The sequence below is a fragment of the Perognathus longimembris genome, chromosome 4, assembly GCF_023159225.1.
Source record: "Perognathus longimembris pacificus isolate PPM17 chromosome 4, ASM2315922v1, whole genome shotgun sequence".
NCBI lineage: Eukaryota > Metazoa > Chordata > Mammalia > Rodentia > Heteromyidae > Perognathus > Perognathus longimembris.
This window is the reverse complement of record NC_063164.1, coordinates 15,623,270-15,639,173: the sequence shown is the minus strand read 5'-3', so window position 1 is coordinate 15,639,173 and position 15,904 is coordinate 15,623,270. Positions and strand designations below refer to the sequence as shown.

Here is a 15,904-nt window from a genome sequence, read left to right as displayed (position 1 = left end):
TCACCAGTTCTTATTTTATACTCAGATAGGACTTGTCCATCCAGAGCTTGTTAGAACTCAAAACCTCCTTCCCTTTTTTTGATGGTGGTACCAGAGCTTAAATGCAGAGCCTTGTTCTCTCACTTGTTTTTTTTTTTTGTTCACAGTGTGTGTTCTATCACTTGAGACATGCCACCAAGTCCAGCACTTTGCTGGTTAATTGAAGCTGGAGCCTTGAGGACTTTTCCGTCCCAGCTGAACTGAGATTCTCCGGTCTTAGCCTTCCTGAATAGCTAAGTTTACAAGAATAAGCTACTGGTTCCTGACTATAATCACCTAAGAACTAATAATAATTGTAGAAAATCCAACTAATGCAAAAGATGATTCTTAAAGAGATGCCTATAAATGTATTTAAAGCCTGATTTATCCTGTGTGGCTTTTTTTTAGAGGTCTGCCTTCCCAGCAACTCTTGAAATAAATTTCTTAAGTCCTTGAAGTTTATGAACTGGGCACTGGTGGCTCACACATACAATCCTAGTTACTCAGGAGGAGGCTGAGAACAGAGGATCGAAGTTCAGAACAGGACTGGGCAGAAAAGTGTGTGAAATCTATGGACTCTATAAATATAGATTTGTATCAAGTGAAGTAGTTTTTCACTACTTTTCATTTGTTAAATGTTTTTTATCATGAGAAAGCTTTAAATTTTGTCAAGTACCTTTTCTGTATCAATTGACATAATCATATGGCTTTTTTTTTAAACTGTATTTTTTTCCTGTCTTTTCTTTTTTGGTACTGAGGATCAATCCCAGGATGTTGTACTGGCAAGGTAAATGTTCTGCCACTGAGCTACAATCTCAGTCCTGTTTTTTAATTTTTAATGTGGTCTATTATAAAGATTGTCATATATGTTGAACTATGCCTACATTCTACTTTTTTAGAAGTATTACAGTTTTGAACCCAGGCTTCTCACTTACTAGAAACTGTATAACTGAGTCATATCTCTAGCTTTTTTTTTTCTTTTTCAGCTAGGGTCTCACATTTGCCTGGATTTACCTCTACCTCCTAAGTAGCTGGAATTGTGTGTGCATCATCACACAGAGCCAGTTTTCTAAGATGGAATCTCAATAAGTGTTTGCAAAGATGACCTGGAACCACCGTCTTTCCTATCTCTACTTCCTAAGTAGCTGGGATTATAGGTGCACAATCTCATGCATAGCCCACTCAGTATACTCAGTATACTTCTTTAAATGTGCAATTGGATTTAGCATACTAATTCATGAGGACTTTTGTTTCAGTATTCATTAGAAATACTAGTCTGTAGTCATCATATTCTTTTTAAAAACCAGTGTCAGACCCTGGAATAATTATGCTCACCTGCATGAAGTCTGTTTTGATGGACTGCATCTAGAAACAACCTCATATCCTCCGCATCTTTACTTGGTACTTTATCAATAGACAAGAAGCTATTGTCTTGTAGAGTTAACATTAGGCGGCTTTGTTTTGCTCCACTGGGTCGAAGCACCACATTTTTAATGTTATGATTTAGCTGATAAAAATAAAAGGAAAGCTGTATTAAAAGTATACAAAGTATAACTATATTATATAACAAATATAAACTTTTTATCTTCCAAATTACATTTCCCAACCATCTGATAGTAATTCAATTTATTCAACCAAGAGTTCTATTTCTTGATATATTTAAGTCAAGTTACAAAAGTACGGAGATGAGGTATGGCTCATTTGGTAGAGCAGTAGCCAGTGAGCAAAAGCATCAGGTACCAGGTCCAGGTCTCGGACCAAAAAGAAAGAAAAACAAAAGATACAAACATATACTACTAAAATCTATTTTATACAGTAATCCTAGCTCTACTGATCTTCTTATATTAGAGATTTCCATATTTTCAGATATAAAGTTATACAATAAGATAAAATCTAGTAAGTTAATTTTCAAAGCCTGGATGATTATACTACTAGTAATATAGACAACCCAAATGAATTAATCTTTTTTTGTCTTGAAGAGCTTCATAAAGAGCTAGCAAATCACTCTGATAGCTGTAATGTGAAAGGATGTATTAAGCTAAGCTGTGATCCTCAGAATAATTTCAAAGTCTCAAAGATATATTAAAAGTAAACCTTTACCAACAATGAGAAAGTATCTTTCCTAAATGTCCAATCAGATTTAATCTGATTCAATCACAAAGGTCCTGAGCACCCCCAAATCATTTTAGCTTACTGATTCTACCCCTCAGAACTAGTTGTCTTGGATTCTCCAAGTCTATGAAAAAATGTGCTAAGAAAACAACACTTTTTGTTTTCCCTTGAAGCTTTTCCAAAGATAAATTAAAATATTTTTATTACCTAAATAATTCCTACACATTAGGCAGTTTTTATTCTCTGGTATACTACCTTAGCACGCATATAGTTTGTGTGTGTGTGCGTGTGCGTGTGTGGTGTGCGTATTGATATTGAACCCTGAACACTGGGCTTTGCACTCACATTGAGCTTTTTTGATAATGGTTGGTGCTCTACCACTTGAACCTCACCTCTAGTATGGCATTTTGTGCTTAATTGGAGAAAAGTCTCTTGGATTTTTCTGCCCTGACTGGTACCTCAATCCTCAGGTTTCAGCCTACTGAGTAGGTAGGATTACAGGTGTAAACTATTAGCATCTGGCACACATACATAGGATACTGTCTTTTACTAAAGACCTATCCTTCAAACAGCATTAAAAAAATACCACATTTCATGTTTTTCAGAGAATTGACTCGTGTCAATTTTTTTTGCTAAGAATGAAATACAGTTTTATCAAACTATACTCAAACTGTACACATGTACATTATATATTATCTATATATTTAAGTTCCAAAGTAAGCCTAATGTCTGGGTAGAAATTTTATAAAACAGGTAAGTAGATGACATAAAGGCATTATATCAGTTAATTTACCATCTTAAAACATTAATGTTACATAGAGGAAAGGATTTATCAACAAATAAAATAATCCTGAACTTGGTCACTTCAACAAATGAAAATAAACCCATCTAGCCCCAAAATTTCAGTAACTACCCAGATGGCAAAAAGTCCCAACCTTCTCTATCTGAAGTCCAGACCTGTTTACTTCCAGAATGTGTGACACCTCAGACAATTCATTTCTCTTGATCTGTACTCCCCAATTCTTCCCTCTGCTCCCTACCATGGAAAGCATGAAAGGGAATTGGTATCTCTCCAGATTCTTTCCTCTCACCTCCCAATCTAATGAATTAACTTCTCTTTCCTCCTCTTGTTTCCCGTCTTTTACTATGTTCAGGACTTTCACTCCTCATGCAAAGTACCAAAGATTTCTCTCTCAATTAAGCTATTACCTTGCCTAACTCCCAAAGGATGTGAATTTGAGATTTTTCTTTTTTTTTGGAGCCTAAGGACCTAAGCTCCTATTAGAACAAGGAAACATCAAACTCAGATTGCTACCTAGCTCTTCAGCCTCTACTTCTGCCACTTCCCCTTGGCTTTTTAAATTTTTTTTGCTGGTGCGGGGGCTTGAACTCAGGGCCTGGGCGCTGTCCCTGGGTTTCTTTTCACTTAATGCTACACTCTACCACTTGAGCCAGTGCTACTTCCAGCTTTTTCTGAGTAGTTTACTGGAGATAAGAATTTCATTGACTTTTCTGCCCTGGCTGGCTTTGAACCACAATCTTCATATCTCAGCCTCCTGAGTAGACAGAATTACAGGCAGGTGTGAGCCACCAGCACTCAGCTTCACCTCCCCCCCCCTTACAGTGTTACTGGGATTTGAACTCAGGGCCCCACTCTAGCTAGGCAGGCACTCTAGTACTTGAGCCATGTCCCCAGCCCTTTTTGCATGAGATTGTTTTTAGAAGGCTATCATGCTTGGGGCTAGGAAGGTGGCGTAGTGATAAAGTGTTTACCTAGCATGCATGAAGTCCTGGGTTCGATTCCTTCGTACCACACAAACAGAAAAAGCTGAAGTGGTTCTGTGGCTCAAGTGATAAGAGAGCAAAAAGGAAAAAGAAGCTCAAGAACAGTGGCCAACCCCTGAGTTCAAGCCCCAGGACAGGCAAGAAAAAAAAAGGGGGGGGTATCATGCTGTTTAGCCAACTCTTATTTATCCTCTAAATCCTCAAAGCAGAAATTACTTGATTTTTTGTGTGATCATAGTGTCTTATATTTTTACATGTGAGGATGCATTTGATTACTCCTAATTTTGAGGAGAATGATGTATCATTCAGCTGTGTTTTTTCTTAGCTCTTAGCACAGTATCCACAATCTGTAGGTGGTTGACAAATGAATAGTTAATGTAAACTGATATAGACTTCAGATGAGGCTAGAATTGTTAAATCTAGATGATCTATGTTTGCTTAAATATTTGAATATTCAGTGTCAATCTGGGTTGACGACTGAAAACAAAATGAGTCTATTTGAGAAAAACCTTTCTTTCATTGAAAAGAACAATCAGTAAGTCTATGTGACAAATTTGTTTTTATTTCTTGTCATCACCTACAACTTAAGATTTTTTCTTTTTTGGTGCCATCCTAGGGCTTGAGCTCAGGACCTGCGTGTTATCCCTGAGCTTTTTTTTAACTCAAGGCTAGCATTCTACCACTTAAGCCACAGATCCACTTCTAGTGTTTATTGGAGATAAGCCTCACAGACTTTCCTGCCTGGGTTGGCTTCAAATCACAGTTCTCAAAAGCTACAATTGGATTACAAGTATGAGCCACTGATGCCTGGCTCAAGAATATCTTTAATATATAAAATAATGAACAGCTCTCAGGCCTAGTTCAAGCCCCTAGACTGGCTGGCACGTGTGCATGTACATGTATATGCACATGTGTATGCACACACAAATTATGCCTATAATTATGCCTTTAATGCCCGCTACTTAGGAGGCTAAGATATGAGGACTGCAGTTCAATGCCAGTTGAACTCCAACTAACCAGCAAAGAACTTGTACATGGGCATGTTCAGACACATACACACCCATGCACATACATACACACACATATAAAAACAAATGGAAATTCTCAGATTACATTCTCAAGCATAAAAGTATAAACTGTTCTTCAACAGAATATTTTAGGGCAAAAAGTATACATAGTTAACAAATATATTTGGGGGGAGGTACTAGGGTTTGAACTCAGCCTCTTGTGCCAGTGCTGGTGAGCTCATGCCACCAGTTGAGCTTTGCTTCCAGCTTTGCTTTTTGCTGGTTATTTTAGAGACAGAGTCTAGTGAACTTTTCTCTCCAAGCTGCCTTAAACTGCAGTCCTCCAGATCTCAACCTTCTCTGAGTAGTGCTCACTGCGTGTAATCTTAGCTTGCGATCTGAGAATCATGATTTGAAGTCAGCCTGGGCAGGAAAGTCTGTGAAAAAGGCTTATCTCCAATTAACCACCAGAAAGTCCTAAGTGGAGCTGTGGTTCAAGTGGTAGAGGACTAACCTTGAGCACAAAAGCCCATGGACAGCATTGAGGCCCTGAGTTCAAGCCCCAGAAATGGTCAAAAAAGAGACAAGAAAAAAAATACAGAAATGGAGGTGTGAGGGCTGGGGATATAGCCTAGTGGCAAGAGTGCCTGCCTCGGATACACGAGGCCCTAGGTTCGATTCCCCAGCACCACATATACAGAAAATGGCCAGAAGCGGTGCTGTGGCTCAAGTGGCAGAGTGCTAGCCTTGAGCCGGAAGAAGCCAGGGACAGTGCTCAGGCCCTGAGTTCAAGGCCCAGGACTGGCCAAAAAAAAAAAGAAATGGAGGTGTGACTCAAATGGTGGCATGCCAGCCTTGACTAAAAAAGCCTAAAGTACAAGGTCTTGAGTTCAAGCCCAGAACTGACATGTGCATGCACGCGCACATACACACACATACACGCTTATACAGTATCCAAATCCCTGTAAATTCATTGCTACTAGCTTTCTCTTCCATAATGGTGACTTCTTTCAGCCAAGAATACTGTTGAATAATTTATAAAATAGTTAGCTAAAAAGTATTAATGTCATGGAAATAAACAAGAAGGGCTACTTTGATATTTATTATGGCATGGGAGAGTTACTTACTAAAGGATCTGATTCAAGAACCATTCTGAATCAAAATTTGTTTAATACCTGAAATATCCTTGGAATTCCTCCAGTATTATACTGAACTACTAGGCTGACTTTATTGTCTTTTTCCACAATTTCAAAAAATCCTTCTTTCCATTTTGTAATTCCAGTCTGCATACTTCGAATTCTGACAGGACCATGTATCTTCAGAGGAGACATTTTCTTTAAAAATAAATTGCTTCTAGCCGAAGTATAAAGCAAAAATATACATTCACCTGATAGGTTCTGGGAAAGAAAAATAACAAGTTACTAGTGATTTTAAAAGACCTTAAGAAAGATTGTTTAATAAGCCATCTTACGTCCAAAAAAGAAATATATTCCTTATTATGTATTCTTTATAATAACAATAAAAATGTTCGAAAACTTTAAAAGAGAATGCTTAGTAAACCATCTTATATCCATGTCTTCATTTCAATAAACAACTTTTACGAAGCATCCTTAAAGGCCCTTATTGGTTGCAGAGCAGTTAAGAAAACTAAACTAAAGAAAGCACTGCCAATCAATGGCTGCAACTAATCACCTTTAATTTCTTCTGTACATGTTCTCTTTTTTGCCATGTGTCTAGTAACGTTTCACCATTCGTGAATTAGGTACTGAGTTCATATATCAACTAGGAATAAGAGTCTACTTTCAATGTAACTGTCCTCACCATTAAAGTGTTGGTTCTTTTTTTCCTTCATGAATGCTAACAGGTTTTGTATTTCAAATAAATTTTTTTTTAAATTATACAACTCCACTTCTTGGAATGGAGTTTCTTGCAAAACATCAAAGTATTCAGTCAATAGTATAAGCATATCAACATGTACAAAAGACATTAAGTGAATTAAATATTTTAATCAAATTACATAAAAAAATAATTTAGGGCCAAGAGTTTGGCCTAGTGGTAGATTGTTTGCCTAGCATGCACGAAGCCCTGGGTTGGATTCCTCAGTATCATATACACAGAAGCAGGAAGTGGCACTGTGGCTCAAGTGGTAGAGTACTAGCCTTCAGCAAAAGAAGCTTAGGGACAGTGCTCAAGCCCTGAGTTCAAACCCCTGGACTGACAAATTTAAAAAAAAATTAACCTTCTAATGAAGACAAACAAAAGCCAGACATTGGTGACTCACATCTGTAATCCTAGCTACTTAGGAGTCTGGGATCTAACGATTCTGGCTCAAAGAAAGTCAAGCAAGAAAGTCTGTGAGAGGGCTGGGAATTTGGCCTAGTGGCAAGAGTGCTTGCCTCGTATTTATAAAGCCCTGGGTTTGATTCCTCAGCACCACATTTATAGAAAAGGCCAGAAGTGATGCTGTGGCTCAAGTGGTAGAATGCTAGCCTTGAGCAAAAGAAAAGAAAAGAAGACAGGGGACAGTGCTTAGGTCCTGAGTTCAAGCCCTAGGACAGCACCAAAAAAAAAAAAAAAGTCTGTGAGACTCTCATCTCCAGTAAACAACTAAAAAAGCCAGAAGTAGAACTGTGGTTCAAGTGGTAGAATGCTAACCTTGAACAAAACAGCTCAGGAACACCAAGGCCAAGCCCTAGGAACAACACAAATAAAAATAAAAAAACAAAACCTGCTCTAAGAACCATGTAACATTTTAATAATGCCATTCCTACAAAGATTCTTCAGTAATTTTACCTTTGACAAATAATTTCCTGAGTGAACTTTTTTTGTTTCAGTCCTGGGAGTTGAACTCAGGGCCTGGGTGCTATCCTTGAGCTTTTCTTTTGTCCTTTTGCCAGTCCTGGGGCTTGGATTCAGGGCCTGAGCACTGTCCCTGGCTTCTTCCAGCTTTTCCTGTTTATGTGGAATCGATCCCAGGGCTTCATGCATGCAAGGCAAGCACTCTACCACTAAGTCACATTCCCAGCCCACCTTGAGCTTTTTTGCTCAATGTTATCAAGCTCTCTATCACTTGAGCCACAACTTACTCTTACTAATACAACTATTACCATTATTATTTGGTGGTTAACTGGAAGTAAGGGTCTCACAGACATTCCTTCTCATGCTGGCTTTGAACTTCAGTCCTCAGATCTCAGCTTCCAGAGTAGCTAGGATTATAGACAGAGCCACTAATACCTGGCCATCTGTAAGTTTTTATGTAGTTTCCTCCTCCCCAGACCTTCTAATTCCTTCTTATGGCTCTAAAAATCAAGACTCAGGCTTTGCTTTTCCCTCTTTTGACTCCTAAGTTCCAGTCATTTGTTCTCTCCCCCACATCTATATGGGGACTGTTCAAATCCTCCTTTGTCTTACAGTTGTACTCTGTGCCAATTCACCTCTAGTAAGCATATTTATCACCTACTATTATAAACTCTTTTTGCTTCTCTACTATTTCAATACAGAGATATACTTTAATCTCATCACCCCCATTAAGAAGAGTGTATTAAATCAAGGAACCAGAAATTCATTGTTTAACAATAATGAACAAATTAACATGATCAATTTTCTTCAATCTGTTGTTTAAAATGTACAACAGGTAGTGGGAACATTTATCTTTCTTCTAGGAAAAAAAAGGGAAAATAAAAAGAATACAAAACTCTATAATCTTAGTATTAAGCTTAATACTGTCATCTGTCATTATTATACAAATTTAGAGATGAAGATTTCAAAGTTCACCAAAGAATATGGGAAATAAAAACACATTATTGGGCCAGGCGTCAGTGGCTCACACCTGTAATTCTACCAATTCAGGAGGTTGAGCTCTGAGGATCATGGCTCAAAGTCTACTTGAGCAGAAAAGTTCCCATGAGACCTCTTATCGCCAATTACCCACTCAAAAACCAGAAGTGGAGCTGTGACTCAAAGTGGCAGGGCACTAGTCTTAAGCAAAGAGCTGAGGACAGTGCCCAAGCCCTGAGTTGAATGAAGCCTCACAATCAAGGAAAAACAACAGCAACAAGAAGTTACTGGTCATTTCTATTTCTGTCTAATGCTCAAGGTCTCCAAATATCCTAATGTAGAATTTTAAATATCTAAGTAAAAATTTTAGACATTTTCTTAACCATTTCTACTACCGATCATGCTTTTATCTAAGGAATGAAAGTAAAAGATGGAAGACATAAAATTAACAGAAATAATATAATGGAGGTCTTTCTTTTTTCCTTTTTTTTTTTGCCATTCCTGTGGCTTGAACTCAGGGCGTGGGCTCTGTCCCTGAGCCTCTTTGTGCTCAGGGCTAGTGCTTTACGGCTTGAGCCACAGCACCACTTCTGGCCTTTTCTATTTATGTGGTACTAAGAAATCAAATCCAGGGCTTCATGCATGCCACATAAGCACTCTACCACTAAGACACATTCCCAACCATGAGGCATTTCTTAATGCTTCAATTTAGTCCACTGCCTGCTTTTATACTAAGTGAATTAATGAGAACTACTTTTGTCACATTATCAGGGATCGTCCTATTTGATTATGTGAAAAAAAATCTGTTTCTTTTTAGTATAATGTATATGACAATATCAATTAAACTTTTTATAAACCTAAGACAGATGCCTCTTTTTTCTATTTTTAAAAATTTTAAAAAGACAGTACTGGGGCTGGGGATATAGCCTAGTGGCAAGAGTGCCTGCCTCGGATACACGAGGCCCTAGGTTCGATTCCCCAGCACCACATATACAGAAAACGGCCAGAAGCGGCGCTGTGGCTCAAGTGGCAGAGTGCTAGCCTTGAGCGGGAAGAAGCCAGGGACAGTGCTCAGGCCCTGAGTCCAAGGCCCAGGACTGGCCAAAAAAAAAAAAAAAAAAAAAAAGACAGTACTGGGGCTTGAACTCAGGGCCTGGATTCTATCTATCCTTTAGCTTTTCTTGCTCAAGACTGGTCTTCTACCACTTGAGATGCAGCTCTACTTCTGTCTGTTTACTGGTTAATTAGGGATGAGAGTCTCACAGGCATTTGTTTCCATGAAGGCTTCCAACCTTGACCCTCAGATCTCAGCCTCCTGAGTAGCTAGGATTATAGGTGTGAGCCTCCTGTGCATCGCAACAAAGATTCTTTAAACTATGTTTTTCTAATTATCAAAGCAACATTAGGAAAACAAAAGCACAATTAAAATGAATTATTCTCAGCCAGGTGCTGGTGGGTCATGCTTGTAATCCTAGCTATTCAGAAGGATGAGATCTGAGGATGGTGGTTTGAAGCCAGCCTAGACAGGAAAGGCCACCAGACTCATCTCCAATAACAACCAAAAGCAGAAGCAGAGCTGTGGCTCAAAGTGGTAGAGCACAAACCTTAAGCACTAAAGCTCAAGGACAGTACCCAAGGCCTGAGTTCAACCCCCAAGACTAGCACGATAGACAGAGGCAGACAGACAGACAGACAGACAGATAGATAAAGCAATTTTTAAAAGAACTATTCTCTAAGCATATTAAAGACATTTCCTTTAACTAAACATTTTCAGAATTAATATTACTGTTCAAGTCTGGGCATTCCATAACAGTTCCATCAATAATTTTCAAAAAATTTTTCTATCTTGTTCTTTTAAGCTCACATTTATGGTACTGCTTTGAAAATATCCTCATTCTCAGAGCATTTAGCATAATGTAAGAAAGCATACTAAAACATAAAAATGCTACAAGTAAATTACAAGAAAATTGTCAATTCTTTCCAGCTTGCATACTCTTGAAAACATATCCATAACAAAAACATTACTTACTTTTCAGTGACTTTTACTGAAAAACCCTATGTAATAACAATTCACCTTTATTCTGCTCCTTGTGCCAAAGGCAATGCACTCTTCTTGGGAAACTACTCATATTCTGCAGCTATGCCAGTTCTCCAGGAGCCATCAACTCAGCTAAAGAAAATATAAGTGTGCCTTTTTTAAGAGAATTTAATATATACAAAATTAAAACTTAAGGAAAATTATTTATACAACAAAGATGAACTCTCAGGTTGTTTAAAAACCACAATCACTTATAGTCACACACACACACACACACACACACACACACACATCCTACCAAGAGAACTTTAAGAATATTATCTGCTGTGGAAAATGAGGAACTATCTGAGGAGTCTACACCTTGATCAACTTGTATCTTGGTTTATTCCTGCTACATTTTGAAACTAAAGTTAGTAGACTCTTTGTTAACTTAATCAACACTGTTACATTTTGACAGCCCAAGCCTTAGAAACAATCACTTCTATAAAGTGTTGATACAAATTTACAAAGGTGGGAAAACATGATGTTTTTGCTTCTCTTTGGAAATAAGAAAAGTAAACAAAACTTGATCCTCAATTTAAAGTCTCTGTAAGTCTGAAATTTCTCAGAAATTTTACCCTTGTATTTCCTATTGACTACAATATCAACTAAGTTCTTGTAGTCATCTAGTAAAAAGTTATCTACTAAATTATTTCACTTGGAAGGCACTGTGATAGGAGATATAAGTGTGAAGATGGAAGTGTGAAGCAAGTCATAGCCTCATTAAGGATCCTAGACCTTTCTACTCTAGTCCTTTCACCAAGATTCAGGCAAGAACTCTTGGTGCTAGCTTTACCCTCATCCTCATCTATCCAACAGCCAATCCTTCCACAGCTTCTTCCCTAATTCAGACACTCATCACTTTGGCATCACCTCATCCAATAGGTACTTAAAGAACCAGCATTTTAATAAGCACAGAGCTAAGTACTTCACATGCAATGTTTCATTTAATTTTTAGAAAAGGTCTAAAGAAGCCAGGAGCTGGTGGCTCACTCCAGTAATCCTAGCTACTCAGGAGTCTGAGATCTGAGGATCATGGTGCAAAGCCAACCCAGGCAGAAAAGTCAGCGAGACGCTTATCTCCAATTAACCACCAGAAAACCAGAAGTGTAACTGTGGTTCAAAGTGGCAAAACGCTAGCCTTGACTGAAATAGCTCAGGGGCAGGGCTCAGGCCCTAAATTCAAGCCCCATGACCAAAAGGGACAACAACAAAAGAATGTTCTAAAGAATAGGATTATGTCTGTTTTCCAGAGGAGGAAAATTGAGGCTCAGAGATTACATAATTATGTTCAGTAGCAACAGACAATGCTACTATGTTTAAGGCTAGACTCTACCACAGTTGGTCCTCATCCATAAAGTTTGGTAGTCACTTTTCAGCATCCATTCTCACAGTTTTCAACCCGTTTTTTTCTCTACAATACTTTCTAAAGAACCTTTTGTATTTCTTAGAAACTAAAATGTGTACTACTTATCTTCTTAACTTTCTCCATAAGAAGGGAAGAGGACAACACAAAAACACTGAACTGGGATACTTTTCCCATGTACCCCAGCAAATAAACGCTAAGTACAAAATGCTACTGATACAAATTCCTTCCCAAACAGTTTATTCGCTCACTACTACCTAGGAAATGAACCTAATTGCACTTATATGCCCATTTTTATAATCATTTTAAACATCAATCTTAAAAACTCTATACCCCTCAAAATTATTAAACTTTTAAAATTTCCTTCCTCATCCACCAAAACTGATGTAAATAGGGACATTTATCTATTTATAGAAACCCCTTCTTCACTGACCTCATAGTTTAACCTGTTGCTAAACTACTACTGATCTGATTTTCAAGAGCCTTCTTTTCTAATAAAACGTCCCTAAGACAAACATTACAAAAGAGATAAAATTAGTGTGGTAACTGAAAGAAAGGGATCTTCATCTAAAATTTTATCTCCAACTTGAAGTCTAAAATTTCAATGGTGTGTGTGTGTGTACACACCTGGACTTGAACCCGGGGTCCAGAGCTCTTGCTTGGCTTGCTTACTCACTTCTGGCTGGCTCTACCACTTGAGCCACAGCGCTAGTCCAGCATTTTGCTGGTTATTTTGGAGATGGAGTCTTGCAGAAATTTTCTGCATGGGCTGGTAGAGAACTGAGAACCTATGGCCCTGGGTCCCTTGAGTAGCTGGGATTACAAGCATGAGCCATTAGTTCCCAGGGTGTTTTGTTGTTGCTTTATTTTGTTTCATTTATTCATTACTGGGCAGGTGCTCTATCACTTGAACCACCTCCCCCAATCCTAAAAACTGAATAATTTTATGATATAAGAATGGGTAAAAGTAACCAAATTACTAGACAATTGTTTGCTTCATTCCTCTTTCCTGTCCTTTGTACTGGAATTGAACCCAAGGCCTTGAATATGGTAAGGCAAGTGTACTATCAATGAGCTACATCTTCAACTGTTTTCCTTTTATCTGTCCTTTATTTAAGCTGGTGTTTTCAAAAGACATAATGGTGCTATAGCAAGTACTAGTTTAATTCACTTAACCAACTCTTGAATAATAAGATTGAAAAAGTCACTAGCTTATACTCTAGGAGACAGATTCAAATAGTCACAAGTGTAAATATATAATTACAAATTTTGAAAAGTTACATAGATTAAGATACAGGGCATGATGAGACTATGAGACCTGAGGGTTGAGCGTAAAGAAAGGGCTTCTTAAAGAAAGTATCACTTAAGCTAAAAATTAAAGAATAAGTTGATCGGGGGATGGAGGTAGAGGAACAATCCAGTATATGTGCAAAGGCCCTGAATTGGAAAATTAGAAACAGTGTGGTTGGAGATCAGTGAGAGGAAGGAGATGTTGCAAGATGAAGCTAGTGAAACAGTCAAGAAGCAGGTTATGAAGTCCTGCAGATAACCATAAGAGTTTCAAATTTTACCCTAAAGGTAATAAACACTTGGTAATGGGAAGTCCACTGAAGGATTTTAAACAAATAAATGACTGAACGGAGAAGTGTTGTGGTTTGTTTGGGTTTGGAGAACATAATGGAAAGAAGGGAGAATGGAAAAAAAAAAATAGGGTAACCAGACCTGGTAATGCTGTTACTCAACTTATAATAACGATTACAATAACAATTTTTGCTAACTTGAAATTTTTTGTGTACAATATGTTGATCACAGTTATTAATCCTCCTAACAATTCAGTAAGGTGAGAAGAACCCTTATCATTACCATTTTACAGATAAGAATGCTGGGAGCAAGAAAGTTCAAGTCCAGGTAAAAAAGTTTAAATTAGAAAAGTCATAGTGAAGATATACAGAAATAAATACAGGACATATACTAGAAGAAGAACATATAAAACTTGGAGAAGGTATGGATAATATGGAAGTGTTCAGGAATGCTTTTCAAGTTTCTAACTTGTGGAACAGTATAAATAGACATGACACAAGGAAATGGGACAATGGAGGGGAAAGAATTTGAGTACTGAGAGAAAAATCAAGACCTTGGTTTCAACATGTTAGATTCAAAATTCCTAAAAAAAAAAAAATCTAGTTGAGATGTCAAGCAGCCAGAGAATCAGCTGGAAATAATTCTTAAATCAGGGTGATGGAGTACACTGCATGAATGTATGAAGTATGAAAATTTACAATGAAACCTCCACTTATATAATGTAAGCTACTAAAATATTTAAGAAATTTAAATCATTAATATATGGGTGGAATTTAAATCTTAGGGAGTGCTGGAATAGCAAAAGAATAGAACCTATTATGTACCCTAATTTTAATTTTACTTTATCTAACATCTCTAATACCAATGATTATTTTTGTCATTAAGTTTTCCATTTCTCCTTCAATTTTACCTTCCAGTAGAAAGTAACACTGTGCATGCCTTTTTTCATCTCTTGAAAGATTCATCATCCTTTGTCCAGTTATTAAACATCAACATTCTCTCAATGCTCCATCCTAGGTCTCCTTTTTCTTTTATTACTATACTCTTCTTAGGCAATCTCATCCATATCACAGCAGAAGACACACATGCACATACACTAATCTCTAGCTCAATACATCCAACGATTTAACTCTCCCTTTTAGGTATCTCTTCTAGGTAGACTTGTCAGGCACTGCGACTCACTCCCCTCCCAATAAAGTCACTTCTACAAAGCTAAAATTCTAAAAGAATACTACGAAAGCACCACACGACAACTCTCCAAAACACAGGACTATTTTGGTGTTTTGTTTTTTTTTTGTTTCACCAACTAACATTTTCCTTCACGGATCATGACTTAAATTGGTAAACCCGGTGTGATGATGGCTTAAGAGATGGAGAGCAACCTCATGCACGACAAAAATACAATTCCTGCCTTCCAAGTGACGGATGGTGAAAAGGAGGAAGAAGGTGAAGAATAGCCAAGAGGATGCAATGAGTAGCCTGCCCAAGGCAGGCTGTGTGGAAGTCACCTGAAAAAGACAGCAGGCCTGGTTGAGAGGGCAGGCGGCAGGCGAAGACAGCCCCATACACGAAAGGGGCCGGTTTCGGGATGCAGAGAGAGCAGGGTGACAGCACGGAACAAGTCAAAGGAAAGGGAAAGTCGAGGGGGAAATGGAATAGCCACGGGCCCCAGGGGTGGGCTGAGCAGCCGTGGGGCGAACTCGGGGAGAGTGAACGCCGAGTGGGCGGACCGCACGGGGTAGGGGCGGGTAGAGAAAACGGCTCAATTCGAGGCTGCCGAGGCCCACCTTACCTGAGCCGGAGGGTCTGCAGCTCCGGGACAAGTCTGCTGGAAGCACAGAGTTGACGAAGAAGAAGAGCAGCCCCGGACAAAAAAAGGAAGAGACGCCGGTCCGAAGGAGCGAGGTCGCTCAATCCCCTAAGTCGGGGAGAGCGGCTGATGGCGGGAACTGTAATCACACGCAAATACGTACGCACGCACGCACACTCGACGCGACCACACCAGGCGCGTGCGCGCAAGTCTGTAAGCGCCGCCCCTCCCACCCTCCGCCCCGCCCCATCACTGAGCGACTTCTAACACAAGAGAGCCCCGCCCCAGCTATGACCATAGTACGCATGCGCACTTTCCCCTTCGCCCAATTTCGACCTCCCACCATTTCCCGTTTACTCAGCCCCTTTGGG

At 38.7% G+C, this 15,904-nt stretch overlaps 1 protein-coding gene across 5 annotated transcripts in view; it reads right to left on the bottom strand.

Annotated features, from left to right (window-relative positions):
- Positions 1–15,684, bottom strand: part of Usp37 (ubiquitin specific peptidase 37) — a 76,103-nt gene extending 60,419 nt beyond the window's left edge. For 2 of the 5 annotated variants that reach the window (XM_048344755.1, XM_048344759.1), the window contains exons 1-4: positions 15,516–15,684; positions 10,729–10,869; positions 6,098–6,319; positions 1,354–1,525 (exon numbers count right to left, since the gene is read on the bottom strand). In XM_048344755.1, the coding sequence (XP_048200712.1) occupies positions 1,354–1,525; positions 6,098–6,253 (328 nt within the window). In that variant the 5' untranslated portion in view covers positions 6,254–6,319; positions 10,729–10,869; positions 15,516–15,684. Of the gene's footprint in view, positions 1–1,353; positions 1,526–6,097; positions 6,320–10,728; positions 11,648–15,515 lie in introns of those variants that run through there. The other 3 variants (XM_048344756.1, XM_048344758.1, XM_048344757.1) reach the window with 3 other exon arrangements.
- Positions 15,685–15,904: the final 220 nt, after the last annotated feature.